This window comes from Cajanus cajan, chromosome 1, assembly GCF_000230855.2.
Source record: "Cajanus cajan strain Asha chromosome 1, NIPB_CcT2T_4, whole genome shotgun sequence".
In the NCBI taxonomy this organism is placed as follows: Eukaryota; Viridiplantae; Streptophyta; class Magnoliopsida; order Fabales; family Fabaceae; genus Cajanus; species Cajanus cajan.
In genome coordinates, this window is record NC_138517.1 from 35,015,782 (window position 1) to 35,036,812 (window position 21,031).

Here is a 21,031-nt window from a genome sequence, read left to right on the forward strand (position 1 = left end):
GCTTGGCCATTAGACTGGGGGTGTTCAACGGAAGTGAACGTCATCCGGATGCCGATCTCCCGGCAGAAATCACGAACTCGTCCAATCGCGAATTGCGTCCCATTATCCGATACGAGTACTTTGGGGGACACCATATCTGCATACCACATGTTTCCATAGAAATGTCCTTACCTTCTCGGCCGAAATGGTCGCTACTGGCTCCGCCTCGATCCACTTGCTGAAGTAGTCTACGACCACTATCAAGAACTTCAACTGTCTCACCGCGATCGGAAATGGGCCGAGAATATCTATACCCCACTTGTTGAATGGCCAAGGAAACAAGATTGAGTGGAGTCGTTCAGCTGGGGAGTGGTGTAGAGTTGCATGCCTTTGACATCCATCGCATTTCTGAACCCAATTGACGCAGTCATTCCTCAGACTCAGCCAAAAGTAGCCTGCCCTCGCAACTTTGTACACCAGAGCTCGTCCTCCAATATGGCTTCCACACATTCTGCTATGCACTTCGTCCATCACTCTTTGTGCTTGTGACGTGGTCAAACACCTTAAAAGGGGAGAACTGAAACCTCTTCGATATAATCTTTCACTGATGACCACAAACCTGGCTGACTCTCTCTGTATCAGTGACGCCTCCTTCTTATCCTCTGGCAACTCCCCCCGAGTCAAATATGCAATGTACGATCCCATCCATGAATCGAGCTCTTCTTGGATGAAAAGGACACTCTCCTATGGCTCATTGATACTAGGCTAAGCTAAGGTTTCTTGGATGACCGACCTAATGGCTCCTGGCTTCTTTGTGCTTTCTAACTTGGAGAGGAGATCTGCTCTCAAATTCTGCTCCCGCGGTACATGGTTAAGTGTGAACTCTCGGAAATTTTTCGATAAGAGCTTAACTTTTTCCAAGTACTTAGCCAACTGGGGATCCTTCGCCTGGAAAGTTCCCGCGACTTCTCCCGTGATCAGCTGAGAGTCACTTCGGGCCGACAAACTCGTCGCCCCCATTTCCTTTGCCATCGCCATGCCAGCTAACAACGCTTCGTACTAGGCCTGGTTGTTGCTTGCTCGGAATTCAAAACGCAGTGATTGTTCTAACAAAATTCCTCCCGGTCCTTCCAAGACGATCCCTGCTCCACTTCCTTCGAGGTTCGAGGCTCCATCCACTGACAGGATCCACTGCGTCTCTCCGACCTCGCCCTCATCGGCGGGAGAGGTCAACTCCATCACGAAGTCGGCTAGTGCTTGAGTTTTGATTGCTCCTCTCGGCTCATACTTGATGGAATACTCTGATAGCTCTATAGACCACTTCATCATCCTTCCTGCCAGGTCGGGCTTCTGTAATACTTGCCTAATCGGATGATTAGTACGGACTATTACCTCATAACTCTGGAAATAGTGTTTTAACTTCCGCGCTGTAACTAGTATTGCAAGAGCCAACTTCTCAATCTTCTGATACCTTGGTTCTGCCCCCTGTAGGACCCGACTCACGAAATACACAGGAACTTGAGTGCCTTCCTGCTCTTGGACTAAAACTGCACTGACTGCTCGGTCGGATGCCGATATGTAAATCAATAGAGGGAGATTCAGTCGTGGTTTTGTCAGGATCGGCGGCGATGCTAGTGATCTCTTGAGTTTTGTGAAGGCTTCCTCGCACTCGTTCGTCCAGGCGAACCGATCATTCTTCCTTAGACATTGGAAAAGCGGTAACGCCTTGTCAGCTGATTTGGACAGAAAACGAGACAACGAAGCCATTCTTCCCGTGAGCTGCTGGACTTCCTTCACCGTGCAAGGACTCCTCATGTTGATGATCGTCGAGCACTTCTCGGGATTTGCCTCGATGCCACGGTGAGTTAGTAGGAAACCGAGGAACTTTCCCGCTTGGACCCCAAAAGAACATTTTTCGGGGTTCAACTTGAGCTGATATTTGCCTATGGTCTCAAATAGTTCCTGCAGGTCGTCTAAATGCCGATCCAAACTCATTGACTTCACCACTATGTCGTCTACATAAGCTTCTACGTTCCTACCCAGCTGGTTCACCAACACCTTGTCCATCAAACGCTGATACGTTGCACCTGCATTCTTCAAGCCAAAAGGCATTACCTTGTAGCAATAGTTAGCTTGGTCGGCGATGAACGCGGTTTTGCCCTTGTCGGCATGGTGCATTCGGATCTGGTTATAACCCGAATATGCGTCCATGAAACTTAGCAGTTCATACCCCGACGCGCCATCAACCAGGCAGTCTATATTCGGCAGAGGGTACGAATCCTTCGGGCACACTTTATTTAAATCGGTGAAGTCTGTGCACATTCTCCACTTTCCACTACTTTTACGCACCATCATGAAGTTTGCAAGCCAGGTCGGGTATTGTATTTCTCATATGAATCCTGCCATCAATAACTTGTTGGTCTCTTCAGCAATGGCTTTACGCTTCTCCTCGCCGAATTTCCTCCTCTTCTGGATGACTGGCTTCGCACGTGGGTCTATGGCCAGCTTGTGGCACATGAAGTCGGGGTCTACTCCTGGCATGTCTTTGACGTGCCACGCGAATGCCGGCATGTTCGTTTTCAATTCTTCAATCAGTTTCCCTGCGTCCTCCTGACTCAAGGATGTACCAACCTTCACTTTCTTTCCTTCTGCCACTGTCACTTCTTTAATGTCCTCAGCAGGGGCCGGTCGACGATCGAAATGGCTCACTCTAGGATCTAAATCGACGGAGTGGACCTCCTGCTCTACCTGCGCAGTGTACAGTCGCCTTCGTGCCTTTAAACTATCCCCGTAGCATTTCCGAGCAACCTCCTGGTCCACTTTGAGAACCTCCACAGCACCGCTCGGCAACGAGTACTTTACCTTCAGATGGGAAGTAGACACTATCGCTCCTAGCTTGTTCAGGGTCAGTCTGCTGATCAGTATACTGTAGGATGACTGAGCATTGACCACCAAGTACCGAACGACCACCATCTTCATCTGAGCTCCTTGGCCAAAGGTCGTCTCCAAATTGGCGTATCCCCTTGCGATGACCTGGTCTCCTGCAAACCTACTAGAGTCCCTGCGTAAGGAATTAGTCGGTTATTAGGTATTTTCATCCCCTCAAAGGTTTCCCAAAATAAAATGTCCGCGGAACTTCCCTGGTCAATCAACACACGCTTCACATTGTACCCCATGACAACCGCCGATACGACGACGGGGTCGTCCTCATGAGGGGCTACTCCTTCATAGTCGGTGTCCGAGAATGAAATTGTAGGATGAGGTGGTCGGCGGATTTCCGACACGGATAAGACAGAGCGCGTGTACCTTTTCCGAGCAGCCGAGGTGACTCCTCCTCCTGCAAATCCTCCCGCCACTGTATTGAAACTCCCATGGACTGCTTGCTGATGGATCTTCGACGAACTTGCTGGAGTGTCCTTGGGGGGAGTCCTCTCTCTATGCCTATCCCTCCTTGTGTCGTCCTGTGTACGCCTGTGTCGCCTATCTGACGAGCCTTCCTCCTGTTTCCTTGCCATGAACTTTTTCAGGCGTCCCTCCTTGATCAAGCGTTCAATCTGTCTTCCAAGGACGAAGCAATTTTCCGTAGAGTGCCCGTGAGTCTTGTGAAACTCACACCAATCGGTCTTGAAGGGACCCAATTGGCACTCCGTCACTGCTGGGAATTCAAACAATGTTGCGCTATTGACATCATGGAGTATCTGCCTCCTAGGGACGTTGAGTGGGGTGAACTTCTCCTCGTCGTTGGTGCGTATCCATTCGCCCCTAGGACGACCTCCACGATTAGCCTGTCGGTAATTGCCCTCCTTCACGTTATACCGATCACGTCGCTTATTCCAGTCTGAACGCGGTCGAAGATGTTTGCTGCTCTCCTTGTTGCTTCGCCCTACCTCCTCTCGGCTCTCAGCAGCCCTTTTGTTAATATGTCCTTCCTCCGTCTTGATGTGACTCAAGGTGAAAGCCCTCATCTCCGACATCGTTTGACAATTCGCCCTCTCCAGCGCGATGTCGAAGGCCCTGAACCTTAGGCCCTTCTGGAACGCGATGACAGCCATCCTCTCATCCAAAGATGCTATCCTCAGGGCAACCTCATTGAACCTTTGCAAAAAATCTTTCAGTGACTCCTCCCGCTGCTGCTTGAGATCGAACAAGTCTGACGTGATCGGCGGGTTCTTCTTATTGGCGGCAAATTGGGCCATGAAGAGCCGATTGAAAACATCGAAGTCGGTGATGGATCGGTCGGGGAGACCACTGAACCAATCGAGCGTCGCCTTTTTGAGTGTCCCCATAAACAGTTTGCAGCGGACTTCCATGCTCCCTCCACAGATCAACATTTGAGCTCGGAAGTCCGTCAGATGCTGACTAGGATCCTGGGTTCTGTCGAAAGGTTCCACTTGGGGTATCTGATGGTCCCTGGGGATGATCTCGACTTCTATGGCTTCCGAGAAGGGTCAAAAATCCCTAGGGACTTCCATCATGACGTCTTCCTCCACCGTCCTGGTACTGGCTGCTATTCTGGCTTGCATCTCATCTGCTCGCCTCCTGATCTCCTCGTTTTCGCGTTGAATGGCCTCCTCTCTCTCCCTGGAACGCGCATTCTCCTCTCGCGGGCCATTGATCATGGCCATCATCTCCTCCATGGTAGGAGGTTGTGAGTTGTTGTTGTTGTTGTTGCCGCCTCTCGCCATGGTAGAGCGTTGGTTCTTCTGGGTTACTTGGGGCGCAGGAAAAGTTTCACCGTAGCCCCACGGTGGGCGCCAAAATGTTCCGGCCAAAGGGTGGACTAGGGTTTTTTCCTAGATCGTGCCTTAGAGCCAGAGCATTCAAAAGTGTAATTTGTGCTCTCTTCTCTAGGGTTTTTGGTTTTATAGTTTCTTGTTTACAGGCCTCATGGGCCTCGAGATTATCGGGATTCTCCTTAACCGTTCTTATCTTAAAAGTATTATGTTAAACACATAAGGGCTAAATTGGCTCGTAGCTGGCCAGGCCCATTCTAAGAGGTCAAATCGGGCATTGGCCGAGTGGGGTCTCGGCCATAAAGGAAACGATTGGGACGCAACCTCTCGGTCGTAGGCCGAGGGGATTCTGGAAAAAGGAGGGGTGTCGGAACAAGACCGAGAATGGTATACTTTGCGTTAATTCGGCTATAAACCGACCTGTCCTTAGGGAACCAGCCGAGGCGGTGACTAAGCTATCGTAACCGAAGATATCCTATCGGGATTTCACCGTGACGGTACAATTTTATATTAAATAACCAAAATATTGATTAAAAATCATGCTTTATAATAAAATAATGCTCATATAAGTAGTTAAATAATATCAAAATCCTTTAATAAACACATTTAAAATATTAAAATAATTTCTAAAATATTATTATTATAAATTATGAAATATGGGTGTTACAGGGTGATCATCTCAAGTATTACCATGACTATTAGTAATACCAAACTAATGTGGCATTTATAATACTTTATAAATTTTTAAAATAAATATTATTTATCTACATTAAAGTCATCTTTAAGGATTAAAAATAGTGATTTTAGATTTTTGAGGAACAAAAATCAAAAGAAAATATTTTACAGGGACAAAAATTAATTTTTTTTACAAGAATTAAAATCAAAATTTACTCATTTTATAATAAATAAAAGTATTTTATAAGAATTAAAAATAATATTTAAAATTTTTAGAAGAACTAGAAACAAAAAAAATATTTTACAAGAATCAAAATCAAAATTTGTCCATTTTGTAAGAATTAAAAATATATTTAATTTTTAATTTTTAATTTTTGAGTCAATCTTATCCATTCAATATAATTATTAAATTAAGTTTTTTTTTAATAATGATATCCTATTTATTTCAAATTTTGTATCTTAAATCAATAAAAAAAATTAATTCAAAATTGTGCTACATTAATTCTTTTCCATCCGTTAATTATGTTAACTAATGTTTAATGTTTAATATTATTTGTCATTTCGACTGCTAGTTGTCAATACATGTGAATGCTAGTCATGGACATATTATAAGAGACTAAATGATATTAATTTGTTGTAATCATAACTTCATCCCTGTCATGTTTATTTTCTTAACTAATTCTATCACCCTTTCTTTACAATCAACATACTCTGTTACTCTTAACTACTTAATTAAATAGGAAGACACGAATTAGATTATTAGCCAGTTTATAGATGTTATTTAGTTTTTTTATTTTTATTAAAATTTGTAAGTGTTATAATAGTGGGATGACGTCTTAGTTGTTTCACTATTCATGACAACGAACACCTTCAAAAATATTTTGATTTTCAAATTAGAAGGGGTCTATATGTAGGGATGGCAAAATGGGCTGTGACTCGCGGGTCAGCCCGTTGGCTAGCCAAAAATTAGCGAATGGGCCCATAATTTCAATCGCCAACCCGTCAAACCTGCCCCGCCAACCCGCCAATATCTCGGGCCAAATAACGGGTTGACCCGTCACAACCCACCAACCCGCATAAGTAATTGGACTTTAGTTGCTTGCATAAGTGATAGACTTGTTTTGTGGACTATCAAAAAATTTAGATTATTAGTAATTTGCAAGTTTATAATTTGGTTTTGATTTTGGTGTAAGTGGACTAATTTTTATTTGATTTTGTTCTATGTTTGTAATTTGCTTTTGTTGAACATATATTATGTATAATATGTATACATTTTTAATTTCATATGGTTATATTTATTTATTTGTAGCATTTTTTTTATTTGAACATTAAATTATATTTTTCTATTTTTTTGCAATCTTTTTTGTGGTATGCGGGTTGGCCTGCTGACCCGCCAGCCCGTCCTTAAACGGGGCAGGCCAGAGGTTCCAACCCGTTTTTCATTGACGGCCCGGCCTAGCTCATTTTTGGCGGGCAAGATCAAAACGGGTCGAGCTAACCCGTTTTGCCACCCCTATCTATATGTTAAGAATGAGATCTGGATTAGAGTAATACCTAATATCCTATATATATATATATATATATATATATATATATATATATATATATATATATATATCTTCTCTCTAGACTTAAAGATAACATTGTATGATTTTAGGAAATATTCTTACAAACATTATTCTTGATAAGGTGATCTTTGATTATATGCAAAGATAACATTATTGATTAGCGGAGATACTTCTGTAGTCGTTGGGGATGAACTGCCTAGGGTTTCACTTTGTGGTGTCAATGGGCAGGGGAGCCTAGTATGGACGAGCTTGTGGCCAACTTGGCTCATTTGAACTGGGTATAAGGTTAGCTTAAGCCCCTGAAGCTCCAAGCTCTTTAAAGTGAAGGGGTTATAAGTGAAGTCTCCCTTTCACACTAGACACATTAAACTTTGTTGGTGAGGGCAAGGTGCAAAGGTGCCATGTTTCCACTAGCTAGAAGGTTAGCCTATGTTGGAAAGTACATAAATCCTCCAAGCTCCAAACTTTTTAGAGTAAAGGAGTCATGATTGATGCTTAAGTTGTTTATTTTTATTTTTTTATGGCATAGGTTAAGATAGGTGTTCAATCAAAAGATGATCTTAGATCTCTTAGGGTATAACTTTTAATGATAACAAACTTAAATTTTTTTTAAAGAGAAATTTTTTTCAAATCATACTATAAGATGAATTATGATAAACGATTGGTTATTTGTCAATTTGAATTAATAAAATGAAGTATCAAATGATTTTTAAATTTTTTAAAAATTTGTAGACTTGATCTATGTATTAAGAACTTTAAATTCAACGCTTGAATCGTTAAAATTTAATGTAAAATATGAATTATTGAACGAAATTTAGATAAACTTACTCCTAGAATAAACAGATCCCTCCGCGTATATATATATATATATATATATATATATATATATATATATATATATATATATATACTTTTTACCTACCTATATATTTTTTCAAGTGTCATAAGGTGTAGTAAAGAAATAGATAAAGTCACATAAAATAATAGAAAAATCATTAATTTTGTAGACATATTGGTTAACAAGATGATTTAAATGCTTTGAGAGCATGAAATGAAAATTAATTGAGTTTAAGATGTATAAGAAAATATATTCAAAGGTTTAAATTATAATTATAATTATAAGAAAACATATTTAATAAACCAATAAAGTGTTCATATTTATTTATTTTTTCTACATTTTATTATTTTGATGTAAAATGATTTACAATTATGTTAGCACTAGTACAAGAGGTATTCCACGTCAGTTATTTTGAACTTTTTATATCGAAAAAAATACCGACGTTAATGCGGGAGACGTAAATTTACGTCGACCCTGTAAAACTGACGTAAATTTACGTCGGACATTACCAAGGTCCGACGTAAAAAAGTAGTAAAAAAAAAACATAACGAGTGCAAGCAGAACGGGCCGTTTTGCTTGGAGAACGGGTCGTTCTGCTTGGAGAACGGGCCATTCTACTTCGTAGAACAACCCGAAAGAAAAGGCCAACGACCTATACAAATAGAACAACCAAAAAATCGAATAGAACAGATAGCCACAATAGCAATGCGAAGCAAAAAGGTGTTAACGAAACCTTGATTCATATCTGATGAGCTGCAACAGTGTGAATGAGTAACAAAGAGTTCACCCCACTCTGCAAAAGCCAAAAAACGATTCAGTAACAAAGGAGAGGGAGAGGGTTTACAGAGAAAAAAATGAAAAGTGATGAAGAGTGAATGCGCGTAGTGTGCCTCGCACTCTCTTATTCAATTTCGCGTCCTTTTTTTACGTCGGACTTGGTAGGATCCGACGTAAAATGTCAAATCTACGTCGGACACAACATACATCCGACGTAGATTTGACATTTTACGTCGGTCCCTACCAGGTCCAACGTAAAAAAGTTCGTAAAAATTACAAAAATGTCACTGTTTCTTTTTTTACGTCGGATTTTAGTGTGTCCAACGTTAAAGAGGTAACGTAATATACTAATTTTTTTACTAGTGTAGGGTCAAAAACACACAAAATAAAATGAAAATGGATCTGAAGAACGTTAACGTCGTGGCACATCCTTTTTATATCTTGGTTATTGTAAGGTTTTAATCTTGAATGGTTTAATTTGAAGATATGTATATTTTTCTCAATATATTCAAAGGTTTAAATTATAATTTGAATGGTTAATTTTTTATCTAACTCGTAATAGATTCCATTCCTCACTCATATTTTAAGGTGGGATAATAAGTACTTTTTTAGTTTCAAGATTTTTCCTACCTTATATTACAACCGTAGTTATCAAAATTGCATCAAATCGACTAGTTTGATCGGTCTGACTAGAAACTGACATGGTGATTCATCCGATAAGTTGGAAAAATCATCTTAAACTGGTCAAATTGGCCCAAAATCAATGCAAAATTAGTGTAGAAATTTGGGTTGAACCGATACTATTTTTAAAAAAAAGTATTTTAATATTTTTTGACGGGTTGAAATAAAAAAAATTTGTTAAAGATTATAGATTAGAATAAATTATTTTATCTTGTTTTTAATAATTTTTTTATAAAGAATAATTTACTCATTTATATTAGTTTAGAAACTTTTATATCTTGATACTTTTCAATTTTATTGTACATTAATTTGTCATTTTTTAATTTTAGATGTAAATTTGTTAATGTTAATTGACATTTTTTTTATATATTTTATTAAATTAAAACTTACATATTATATTCGGAATTTTATGTTTACTTTGAATATTAGAATTTTATTTTAATTTTTAGTATTATTAAATAATGATAGTTTACTTATTTATATATTATTATTATTATTGATGTTTTATTAATATTGATTTAATTACATTCAACCATTGAACCTCAAACCAGTTCAATCACTAGTTTAATTTTTAAAACATTGATTAAAACATAATTTCTTCCTAAAATTTTATGTATCAAAAGAAAAAATACATAGATTTTATTGTATATGTATTTTACTTAATCTCTCAATACTAAATCTAGATCATTCCAAAGAAAAAATTAAAGTGAACAATATTGTCTTTACAATTTTAAAATAATAAACCTTATTTAATTTTTTTTTCATTTTTATTATGTTATTCTTCATATTTATTATTTTATTTATTTTATTTTTTCTCCCCTATAATATGTTTTTAAAAAAGTATTCACTAAGAAAAGGGCTAAATTTGAGTTTAAATTATGTTTGTTCTAACCTAGTAAAACAATTTATAACTCTTTTAGTTATTTAGATATCCTTGTAAATAAAGTCAGGTTACAAACAGAAAGGGCAAATTTTATTAAGTATAATAAATTTTATTAAGTATAATAAGCATATCATTTAATCAATTATAGTGAGCATCCATTTGATATGTTAGTGACCTTAACTACTAAAATTTAAAACAATTACAAGCTTAGTCTTATTGTGATGGAAATCTAATCCCCAAGGATCCATTTGGAAGAGGTAAGACCAAGAAAGGTGAAGGTTGATCCAAGGAGGCTCACCCATGAAGACCATTAGGCCTCTAACTAGGTCTATGGTTAGGAGGCTAGAGGAGGCTTCTATAGAGGAGGTGCTTCTTAGACCTATGCTCAATATGAGTATTGAGTATGATTCCTCTTTTTAGTCTCATAGTCTCTATTGTAAATATATTGTATAGTTTGATTTCTTGTACCTTGTATATAGTAGATACTTGTATAGGTGTATTTTTGCCTTTGTATTTGTGAGGCACTTTATTTCCTTTTTAGTAGCTATTGTATATTGTTTCTAGGGTAGGTTACTTGGGAACTTTGACTCCATTTAACCTAACCTAGAAATACACTCTTTTCTTAGTTTTCTAGTAGTAGGATTGGGAGTGGCATTAGCAAGCTAGAGAGTGCCATTAGCAAGCTAGAGAGTGTTACTAGCAATTTAGCCAAGAGGTGGTTCTAGGCTAAAATTTACATATTGGACTCATTTTACTCCTAATTTTTCATAGATTTGATTTAGCTAGGTTCCATTCACATTGGATGAACCTAACTAAACCAAATTAACAATTTCAAAACCGGTTGGAGTAAATTAATTCCAAAGAGCCACCCACCAAGATGTGTTCACACTTGTGTTCACACTTGGCCAAATTGCTTGGTTCTTCTCAAGCTTAGAAGCTTGAAGCACAAGCTTCTCCTTAGCTTGCTTACTAAGCAAGCCAAGTGAGTAGCTTGCTCTCCAAGCCTCTAGACCATGGATGGTTAGCTAGACCTTACCATGGTTCCTAGTGAACCATGGTTAAGACTAGCTTGCTCTCCAAGCTTCCTACTCCTATATTTTTGTTTTTCCTTCATTGTAAAACACTTTTGGATGTATTGAGATTTCATTTCTGAAATTGTGTTCAGATTTCTCTCTTCTAAAAGTCCCTAAACCTCTTTGATATTCATCCAATTCTCTTATCCCTTCATCAGAAGAGTGTGGTGAGGATTGAAGTGGCTTATCTCTTCATCAAGGAGTGGCGCCTCTTGGGAGTGTTCTCCACCAAACCGTGGTGGTTCTAAGGTCTCCTCCTCCATTGGAGACCTTAGCCAAGCTTAAGAAGGATCAAGGAGTCAAAGATCTAGGGAGGAACTTGAAGAGGATTCACATCAATCCAGATTCTCCAACAAGTTTTCCATCATTTGGTATCAAGAGCTAGGTCTCCTTGGTAAATTCTTTCCTAAGCTTCTTTGTCTTGTTTTGTTCGGTTCATATCATCCTAATATGTGTCTAATCTGTTCCTCCATGTATTTCCTTTTTGTGTATTGTGTTTGTGTGCCTTGAGTGGTTCTTGTGTCACAACTATAATTCTATAGAACACACTCACTTTGTCTTGCTTGTTTTTTGTTCTTCTTCTAAATTCTTGTGAACCAATCCTTGTGTGTGCCTTAGGTATTCTTTGTATGTCTTTTTAATTGTTTTAGGACTGCTTTTATCTTCCTTTGGACTCCTAAATAATTCGGTCAAAAGAAACTCCTAAAAAAAGAAACAAGAATACAAGCTTTTTGCATTTCTTAATCCACTAGTTTTGTCTTAGAGTCATGTGTAGTTGTTTTTCTTGTCATTAAATCCTTGTTGTGCCTTTTTATTTTTGAATCTTAATGTGTTAACCTCTGTTCTTGTATGGTGTTATTGCTGGTTGGACGTTTATACTCTTAGTGTGCCCATAAAAAGATTCCAATGCATGTTATTAGACCTAACATGTTCTAGAGTCAAATTTTGTGAACTTCAATTGCTATTTGTTTCTTAGAAATTTGTGACCAGCAATTCGTTGTGTGTCTTGTGCTTGTTTTGACAAAAGAAAACAGAGGTAGAGGTGTATTGAAAACGAAAATTAAAGTGTACAAAAGAAGTGAACAAACTAGTACTAAAACTAGTAACATTTTGTGTTGAAATTTTGACTAGTACACTTACACTTCTACTCTTCTTGTTCTTCTTTTCTCCACCACTTGGAAACCTCTTTATTAATTGTTTGGCCTCTGTTTGAAGTGCTTACTCACTGTATTGAAAGAAAATAAAAGAAAAAGAGACAAAATACAAGAAAAAGAAAAGAAAACAAAAGAGAAAAACCTAGAAAAATCAAAGTGAATCAAAACATCACTAGTAGCACTTGGCCTTGAATTTTTGTGTGAATTTTTGTGAGGTTTGCTTGCTGTCCAGTGGTTGGAAAAAGACTTTAAAACCTTTAAAACAATAGCACAAATTTTGTTTTAATTTTTGTAATCCATTCTAGTGCCATTCTTAGGTTTAATCCTTTGTGTGCTAGCCTTTGAAATTTGCCTTTATTTGTTGCTTTGTGTCTTCTTGGCTGTCTTTGTTTTGTCACACTAATTCCTATTAGAGTATAGCCTTTTCTAAATTGTGCTTTTCAGTTTTCATTCATTGGCCTCTATTCTCTCTTGTTTGGTTGCTATTCCTTGTGAGACATAATTTTTCTTCAAGCCATCACACTTGGAAGGAAGGCTTAATTGAGACATATTGGATTATCTCAAAGGAGTTTATACTTGAAGGAGATTGAGGTACACCCAACCTGAGTGAAACACATTTGGATAGGCTAATTTGTTTGTTGTTTTGCAGCCAAGACTTGTTTTCATTTTAGGTTACAAATTAGAGACGGATTTGGAAACAAAACTAGTGACGGATTTGAAGCCATTAGTGACGGATTTGGCTAACTTGGTGAAGGCTTGGTGGAGACCAATTTGGGAAGCTTCCCCTTGACTTCAAGGCTGTTCCAAACCTGTCCTAGCTGCCCTTGGTGGAAGATTCTTCAAGAAGATTTTGATTTGGTTTAGTTTCCTTGTCTAGTAACTCTTAAACCCTACCTTGGGTTAGTTTTGTGTAATTTTGCTATTGTATACAAACCTACATTTAGGAGTGGTTGTTTGGAACATTGTTTAAGTTCCACCACTTCTTAAATAGTTCTAAATAAAGACTCATAGCTTCGGTTAGTACATGTGGAAGGGTCCCCAAAGGCTTTAAGTGCCATTTGGGCTTCCACTAGGACACGCCTAGATTTACTAGCTTTCATACTTCGTTTGTAGCTTGTGGAAGTGTCCCAAAAAGCTTCAAGTGCCACTTGGACTTCCACATTAGGACCCTATGACTAGTATATGCTTTACTTGTTTTACATATACTTGCTTAGCTTCTAAGTTCGTTTAGAAGGCTTCCATTGCCTATTAGGGGTTCCGTGCACACACACACAACTAACTTGCTTGTTTGTGAAAACTTTGATTTGTAAGAAAGGTATTAGGGGGTTTAGTAATTTCCACTTGAAAAGGCTTGGTTATTAAGTGGCTCTTTGTAGCTCACCTCCCTTGATAGTGCAACTTGTATACTTAGACCTCCAAAGTACTTAGTATTACACCAAAAGAGAAAACCTTTGTGAAAATTTTTATCACTCACTTTGCAAATTTGCTAAAGACTTGTGAAAACCTTTCTTCTTGCAAAAATGAGTGATCATTCTCATAATAGTAGTGTGCATGGTAAACATTCTCCTAAAAGTCATACAAGCACTAAAGATGAGCTTAGACAACTTAGAGAATATATTAGAAAAAAGAAATAGAAAATGAGAAAAACAATGAAACAATTAGAGAGTTGCTTAATAAACTTGTGGTGGGGGGTGAGACTAGCAAACCCCATGCCAATGAAGGTGAGGGGCCTTCTAGGTCCCATAAGCCTAGACATGGAGAAGAATCATCTAGGCCTAGAAGTCACCATTCACACACTCACCCATCCTCAAGTGAAGGGTTTTATAGTAGTCACCATGATGATGGCTACTATCAAAGACCCCCTAAGCATCATAGGCCTAGGCATGATGCAACTACTCTTAGAGAACCTAGGTTTGACCTTCCTCCCTTCCATGGAAAAGATAATGTTGATGATTACTTGGATTGGGAGATGAAGGTTGAACAACTCTTCACTTGCCACAATGTGAGTGAAGAGAGAAAGGTTCCCATGGCTACCCTAAGCTTTCAAGGGTATGCCATGTATTGGTGGACTTCCCTTGAAAGGGAAAGAAGAACTCATCATGAGCCTTCAATTCAATATTGGAATGAGCTTAGAAGTGCCTTGAGGAGAAGGCACATTCCTCCATATTTTGAGAGGGAGTTGATGGACAAGCTCCAAAGACTCCAACAAAGAACCCTTAGTGTTGAGGAATATAGGCAACAAATGGAGTTGCTTATGATGAGGGCTGGCATAAGAGAGGAAGAAAGAACCACCATAGCTAGGTTTCAAAGTGGCCTAAACCTAGAAATTAGGGATAAAGTTGAACTATTACCCTATAGAGACCTAAATGAACTAGTTTAACTTTGTGTGAGAGTAGAACAACAACTTAAGAGAAAGCCTACCCTTAGGAAGGAATCTACCTCATACCCTAGAAAGGACTTCAAGAAGGAGGGTCAACCCTCCTATTCAAAAGAAAGGCCACTAAAAGAAAAACAAAAAGAAAAACCTTCCGATGAGCCTAGAACTAGTTCTATTAAGTGCTTTAAGTGCTTAGGGAGGGGACACATAGCCTCCCAATGCCCCACAAAAAAGACCATGATCATTAGGGGTAATGAGATCCTAAGTGAAGAAAGCACTTCATCTTCTTCAAGTGAAGAAGATGCTAGTCTTAGTTCTAGTGAGGAAGCACCATGTGAAGGTGACCTATTGGTTGTCCAAAGGTTACTTACCAACCAACCCAATGATCAAGACCAATCACAAAGAGAGAACCTTTTCCATTCTAGATGCAAAGTTTTTAAGAAAACTTGTTCTCTCATTGTTGATAGTGGATCTTGTAATAACTTTGTAAGCCAAAGGTTGGTTGATAAGCTTAACCTAACTACTATAGCCCATCCTAAATCTTATAAACTTCAATGGCTTAATGAGGATGGACCTATAGAAGTTAAGGATCAAGTAAATGTTCCTTTCTCCATTGGAAAATATAAAGATGAAATTTTATGTGATATAATTCTAATGGATGCAAGCCACATTTTACTTGGAAGGCCTTGGCAACATGATAGGAAGGCCATTCATGATGGTGTTACAAACAAAATCCGCCTAGTTCACCTAGGCAAGAAACATACCTTGACTCCTCTTTCACCTTCACAAGTGATGGAGGATCAAGTATTTATGAAATCAAAAAAAATAAAAGAGGAGAAAAAGAAGGTTCTAGAGTTGGGGGGGTCGTGTCTCCTCCAAGGAAGTTGTTCCTAGAAGTCAATTTTTAATAAAACATTCTATCAAGAAATGTCTTCTAGTTGAACAACCTCTTCACCTTCTTAAAACTAAAAAGACACTACTCTTGGAAAAGAGTAAGGAGGATAGTGTCTCCTCCAAAAACCTTATGCAAAAGGAAAGTCACTTTTTAATTAAAAATGATTGCAAAAAGACTTTTCTTCTTCATAAAGATTTTAGCTCTTTTTCTACTGCTGCCACAACCTTAGAGCTTAAGATCCACAACCTAAATATTTTTGAAAATAAAGGATCTCAAGTTCTTAGTCTTGTGAAGAAGAAGTGGACTTCACCTAGTTCTACTTCTTATGCTACTACTTTGGTGGTGCCCAAAGTAGATAGCCATTGTCTATTTAGGACTTCTCTTTCTTTAGTTGTTATAATAAAGCACCCAACCTTTGATTTATATTGTTTATTAGATACATCTCATGGTGTTTTATTTTCTATTTTTGATCTTAAGGGAAGTTCAAACTTCTTTGAACTTAATTTTACTACTTCCCTTCAAGACCAAATTAGATTCTATGACTTTTCTAAACTCTTTACACCCTCTTCCATGATGTATCTAACATATAATATGATCAAGGGTTGTCTAGGTAGTTTCCTTATTATATTCACTTTGTTTTCTTGTAGAAGCCTAGGTTACTACATAGGGTACTTTAGGCAAGATACCTTAGTATGTAAGAGTACTTCATTAGTTTCTAATAATTTTAGTACTTTAACATTTTTAGGATTTGGTTTTACACTTAGACTACAATATAGTGAGGATCCTATTCTTATGCTTAGAGAACCCATCCATCCAAGTCTAAGAACCCTTGGTAGGACTATAGAAGGGATTCCTCATAGGGTGCACTTTCCACATGTATTATATGCATATTTTATTACTAATGCTTTGCTTCTTATTTTTGTAGGTGATGCTATCCTTGTGGAAGGACCACGGGATTTGAGGACAAATCCTTTCGAAGGGGGAGGGTATGATGGAAATCTAATCCCCAAGGATCCATTTGGAAGAGGTAAGACCAAGAAAGGTGAAGGTTGATCCAAGGAGGCTCACCCATGAAGACCATTAGGCCTCTAACTAGGTCTATGGTTAGGAGGCTAGAGGAGGCTTCTATAGAGGAGGTGCTTCTTAGACCTATGCTCAATATGAGTATTGAGTATGATTCCTCTTTTTAGTCTCATAGTCTCTATTGTAAATATATTGTATAGTTTGATTTCTTGTACCTTGTATATAGTAGATACTTGTATAGGTGTATTTTTGCCTTTGTATTTGTGAGGCACTTTATTTCCTTTTTAGTAGCTATTGTATATTGTTTCTAGGGTAGGTTACTTGGGAACTTTGACTCCATTTAACCTAACCTAGAAATACACTCTTTTCTTAGTTTTCTAGTAGTAGGATTGGGAGTGGCATTAGCAAGCTAGAGAGTGCCATTAGCAAGCTAGAGAGTGTTACTAGCAATTTAGCCAAGAGGTGGCCCTAGGCTAAAATTTACATATTGGACTCATTTTACTCCTAATTTTTCATAGATTTGATTTAGCTAGGTTCCATTCACATTGGATGAACCTAACTAAACCAAATTAACAATTTCAAAACCGGTTGGAGTAAATTAATTCCAAAGAGCCACCCACCTAGATGTGTTCACACTTGTGTTCACACTTGGCCAAATTGCTTGGTTCTTCTCAAGCTTAGAAGCTTGAAGCACAAGCTTCTCCTTAGCTTGCTTACTAAGCAAGCTAAGTGAGTAGCTTGCTCTCCAAGCCTCTAGACCATGGATGGTTAGCTAGACCTTACCATGGTTCCTAGTGAACCATGGTTAAGACTAGCTTGCTCTCCAAGCTTCCTACTCCTATATTTTCGTTTTTCCTTCATTGTAAAACACTTTTGGATGTATTGAGATTTCATTTCTGAAATTGTGTTCAGATTTCTCTCTTCTAAAAGTCCCTAAACCTCTTTGATATTCATCCAATTCTCTTATCCCTTCATTAGAAGAGTGTGGTGAGGATTGAAGTGGCTTATCTCTTCATCAAGGAGTGACGCCTCTTGGGAGTGTTCTCCACCAAACCGTGGTGGTTCTAAGGTCTCCTCCTCCATTGGAGACCTTAGCCAAGCTTAGGAAGGATCAAGGAGCCAAAGATCTAGGGAGGAACTTGAAGAGGATTCACATCAATCCGGATTCTCCAACAAGTTTTCCATCATATTGTTTGAAATCCTATTTATACTCCACTTGCTCGACCTTTGACCAAGTCTAATCTATTTATGGAACCTGCTAATTAGAACAATTTAAAATAATTGAAATCTTAGTCCTGTCTATTTGAAAATTTATTTATGCCCCACCTACTCAACCTATGACAAAATTTCTCTATTTGTGGGCTTTTAGTTACAAAATCTTAAAACAATTGTAAGCTCATTCTAGTTCATTTAACATCTATTCATAACTTATTTACTCGACCTATGACCAATTTTGATTTGATTATTGAACTATAAATATAAAAATTCAAAACAATTACAAACTTAGTCTTATCAATCTTATTTTTTAGGAATTTTGTTCATATCCCACTTGTTAGATGTTTGACCAAACCTGATATGTTTGTGAGATCCCTAATTATAAAAGTTCAAAATAATTAAAAACTTAGTCTTGTTTATTTGAAAATTTGTTCATGACCTACTTCCTTAATCTATGACTAAATTTGATCTATTTTTGATGTTCTGACTAAAAAAATTCAAATTAATTGCTAGCTTATTCTTGTCCATTTTGGAGTATATTCATAACCCATTTACTTAGCCAGTGACAAAATTCGATCAATTAGTGGGGGGCCTAAATACAAAAAAATCAACAATACAAACTTAATCATATTTGTTATAGATCTTTTTCATATGCCACTTGCTAAACATTTGACCAAATTTAATTTGTTACTGAGACCCCCGATTACAAAAGTTCAAAATAATTGAAAGCTTAGTCTCGTCTATTTGAAAATTTATTTATGCCCCACATTGATTAGCCTATGACCGAATTTGATCTATTCGTGGGCCTTCGCTACAAAAATTCTAAACAAACGCAAACTTTTTTTTCTTTTACATTTGGCAATTTATTCATATTCCATTTACTTAGTCTTTGACCAAATTTGATCTATTTGTGGGCCTCCACAACAAAAGTCCAAAACAAATGCAAGCTATTTTTTTCCGTTTGGGAACCTATTCATAACACATTTACTCAGTCTTTGACCAAATTTGATCTGTTCGTGGGACCCTATATACAAAAATTTAAAACAAATAAAACTTAGTTTTATCTTTAATCATATCCCTATTTGCTTGACCTTTGACCAAATATGATTTGTTTGTGGGACTCCCAACGACGAAATTTCAAAATAACGGAAAGCTAAGTCTTGTCTGTTTGAAAATTTGATCATGACCCACTTGCTTAGCCTATGACCAAATTTGATTTATTTGTGGGCCTCCAACAACAAAAATTCAATACAACTGCAAGCTCATTTTTTTTCCATTTGGGAATCTCTTAATAACCCATTTACTTAGCCTTTTGAAAAAATATGACATGTTCGTGGGACCCTAAATAAAAATGTTCAAAATAATTAAAAAATAGTCTTATCTGTTAGGATTTGTTCATTCCCTTACTTGCTCAACCTTTGACTAAATCTGATTTGTTTGTGGGACCCTAACTATAAATGTTCAAAATAAATGAAAGTTCACTCTTATCTGTCTGGAATTTCATTTGTACCCCACTTGTTTAGCCTTTGACCAAATTTGATTTGTTTGTGGGACCTAACTACACAAATTCAAAACAATTGCAAGCTAGTCTTGTCCATTTTGAGGATTTAGTATAAATAGATGCATCAAATGACCTTCACACTCATGAAAAAAAACACTGAGCATTGCTAGCATCAAAAGAATGTTATAGAGTGTTAACCCTGCAAGCATAAAGTGATTGTTCTTGAGAGAGTCATGATTTCCTTTTCTAGTCTTTCCTAAATGTAGACATGGAGTATTTAGAGCTTAATCTTTTAGAAGATTACAAGAACAATAGTGTTCATTCAGAAGAAGATGATCTTGACAAGGATTGAGTTGGTTGTCATAATGTCAAAGTGGATGTGGTGAGTGTTCGTGGTTGGTTTGAACAAGAAATTGATTTCATTGTCAAATGGTGCTTAACTTTAAACAGGTATATGTATGACATTATTTCTTTCATGGATCCATATTTGTTACCCATTTTATAGCTATATTTTGTTTCATATCTAATCATGAATTTGGTCTCTCAGTGTGGAGTTTCAAGGGGAAACAAAATGGTTTGAAAAGGTTTTTTTAATTTCTTGGTGTGGATTTCATTGCACCATATTTTATGGCATTTATAGTGAACTTAATTTTGATAATTATTTATTTTGAGTTGTACTTCAATTTGAAGTCTTAATAACTTTCCACTATTTGATGCTAAATTCCAGTATTGGAGACTTAAAGTTAAAGGGTTCCACTATTCAACTGAAAGCTAAACGCTATTGACATCCGGAGAGCCAATGACCATTTTACTTCGGAATCAACTTCTTGATCAAACCATTTACGAACATTGGCTACAACCACTTAGTCATTATGTCCACCCTCTTTATCCTCATTAGGTTCATCTTCCTCTTGATGAATGTCAATATTTGTATAATCTTCTAAGAGTTGAAGCACAAAGTACTCCATGCTTACATTAAGGAGTGATGGGAAAAGAAGAACGATGAGGGCTCTTAAGCACAACCACATTATTCTTGCATGGTCCATGTTTATTTGTTCACTCTTTTTATGCCAACAACAATCAATGTTTTTTTCTCGTTAGTGCGAGGGACACTCCTTGTTTATTTATTTAGACTAATGTCTCAAATGGACAAGTTTAAACTTGTAATTGTTGTCAATTTTTATAGATAAAGTCTCACCAAAATGAGATTTTATAATAGACTAAGCAAGTGTGATGTGAGTAAAATTTCAATTCTGAGGGTCAATATGTACTTAACTAAAAATTAATTTATATTATGTAAGGCATGTTAGAAAGAGAAATATATCATTGTCATCATCATCATTTTCATCATTATTGAGCGAGTATTCATTGTAATTAATTTTAAATAATTTAGTAATTATATTTGATAAAAAAATGTGTCTTTCTCTTTCTAACATCACTACATCATCATACTAATAAAGATATTTAATTATCTAAAGGATTTATTGACTATTTCAATAGGTTAGGACAAAAATGACGAGTTCAAATTCAGAGCCTTTTATGGAAAGAATATAAAATTCATGTACATTTTTTCCTTCAAAATTTTTATGAGTCGTTATCAAGATGATAGAAACCATGAATAGTATATTTATTATAAGCTTAATAAATATTAAAATTACT

At 37.1% G+C, this 21,031-nt stretch overlaps 1 protein-coding gene across 1 annotated transcript; it reads right to left on the reverse strand.

The window, feature by feature from the left end:
- Positions 1–2,954: 2,954 nt before the first annotated feature.
- On the reverse strand, positions 2,955–4,289 carry LOC109817792 (uncharacterized). The gene has a single exon (XM_020383134.2). The coding sequence runs from the start codon at positions 4,287–4,289 to the stop codon at positions 2,955–2,957; it is 1,335 nt and encodes a 444-aa protein (XP_020238723.2).
- Between the last annotated feature and the right edge of the window lie 16,742 nt (positions 4,290–21,031).

Coding starts and splice junctions, on each gene's coding strand:
- LOC109817792 (XM_020383134.2), bottom strand. CDS start 4,289: ATGGAAGTCCGCTGCAAACTGTTTATGGGGACACTCAAAAAGGCGACG.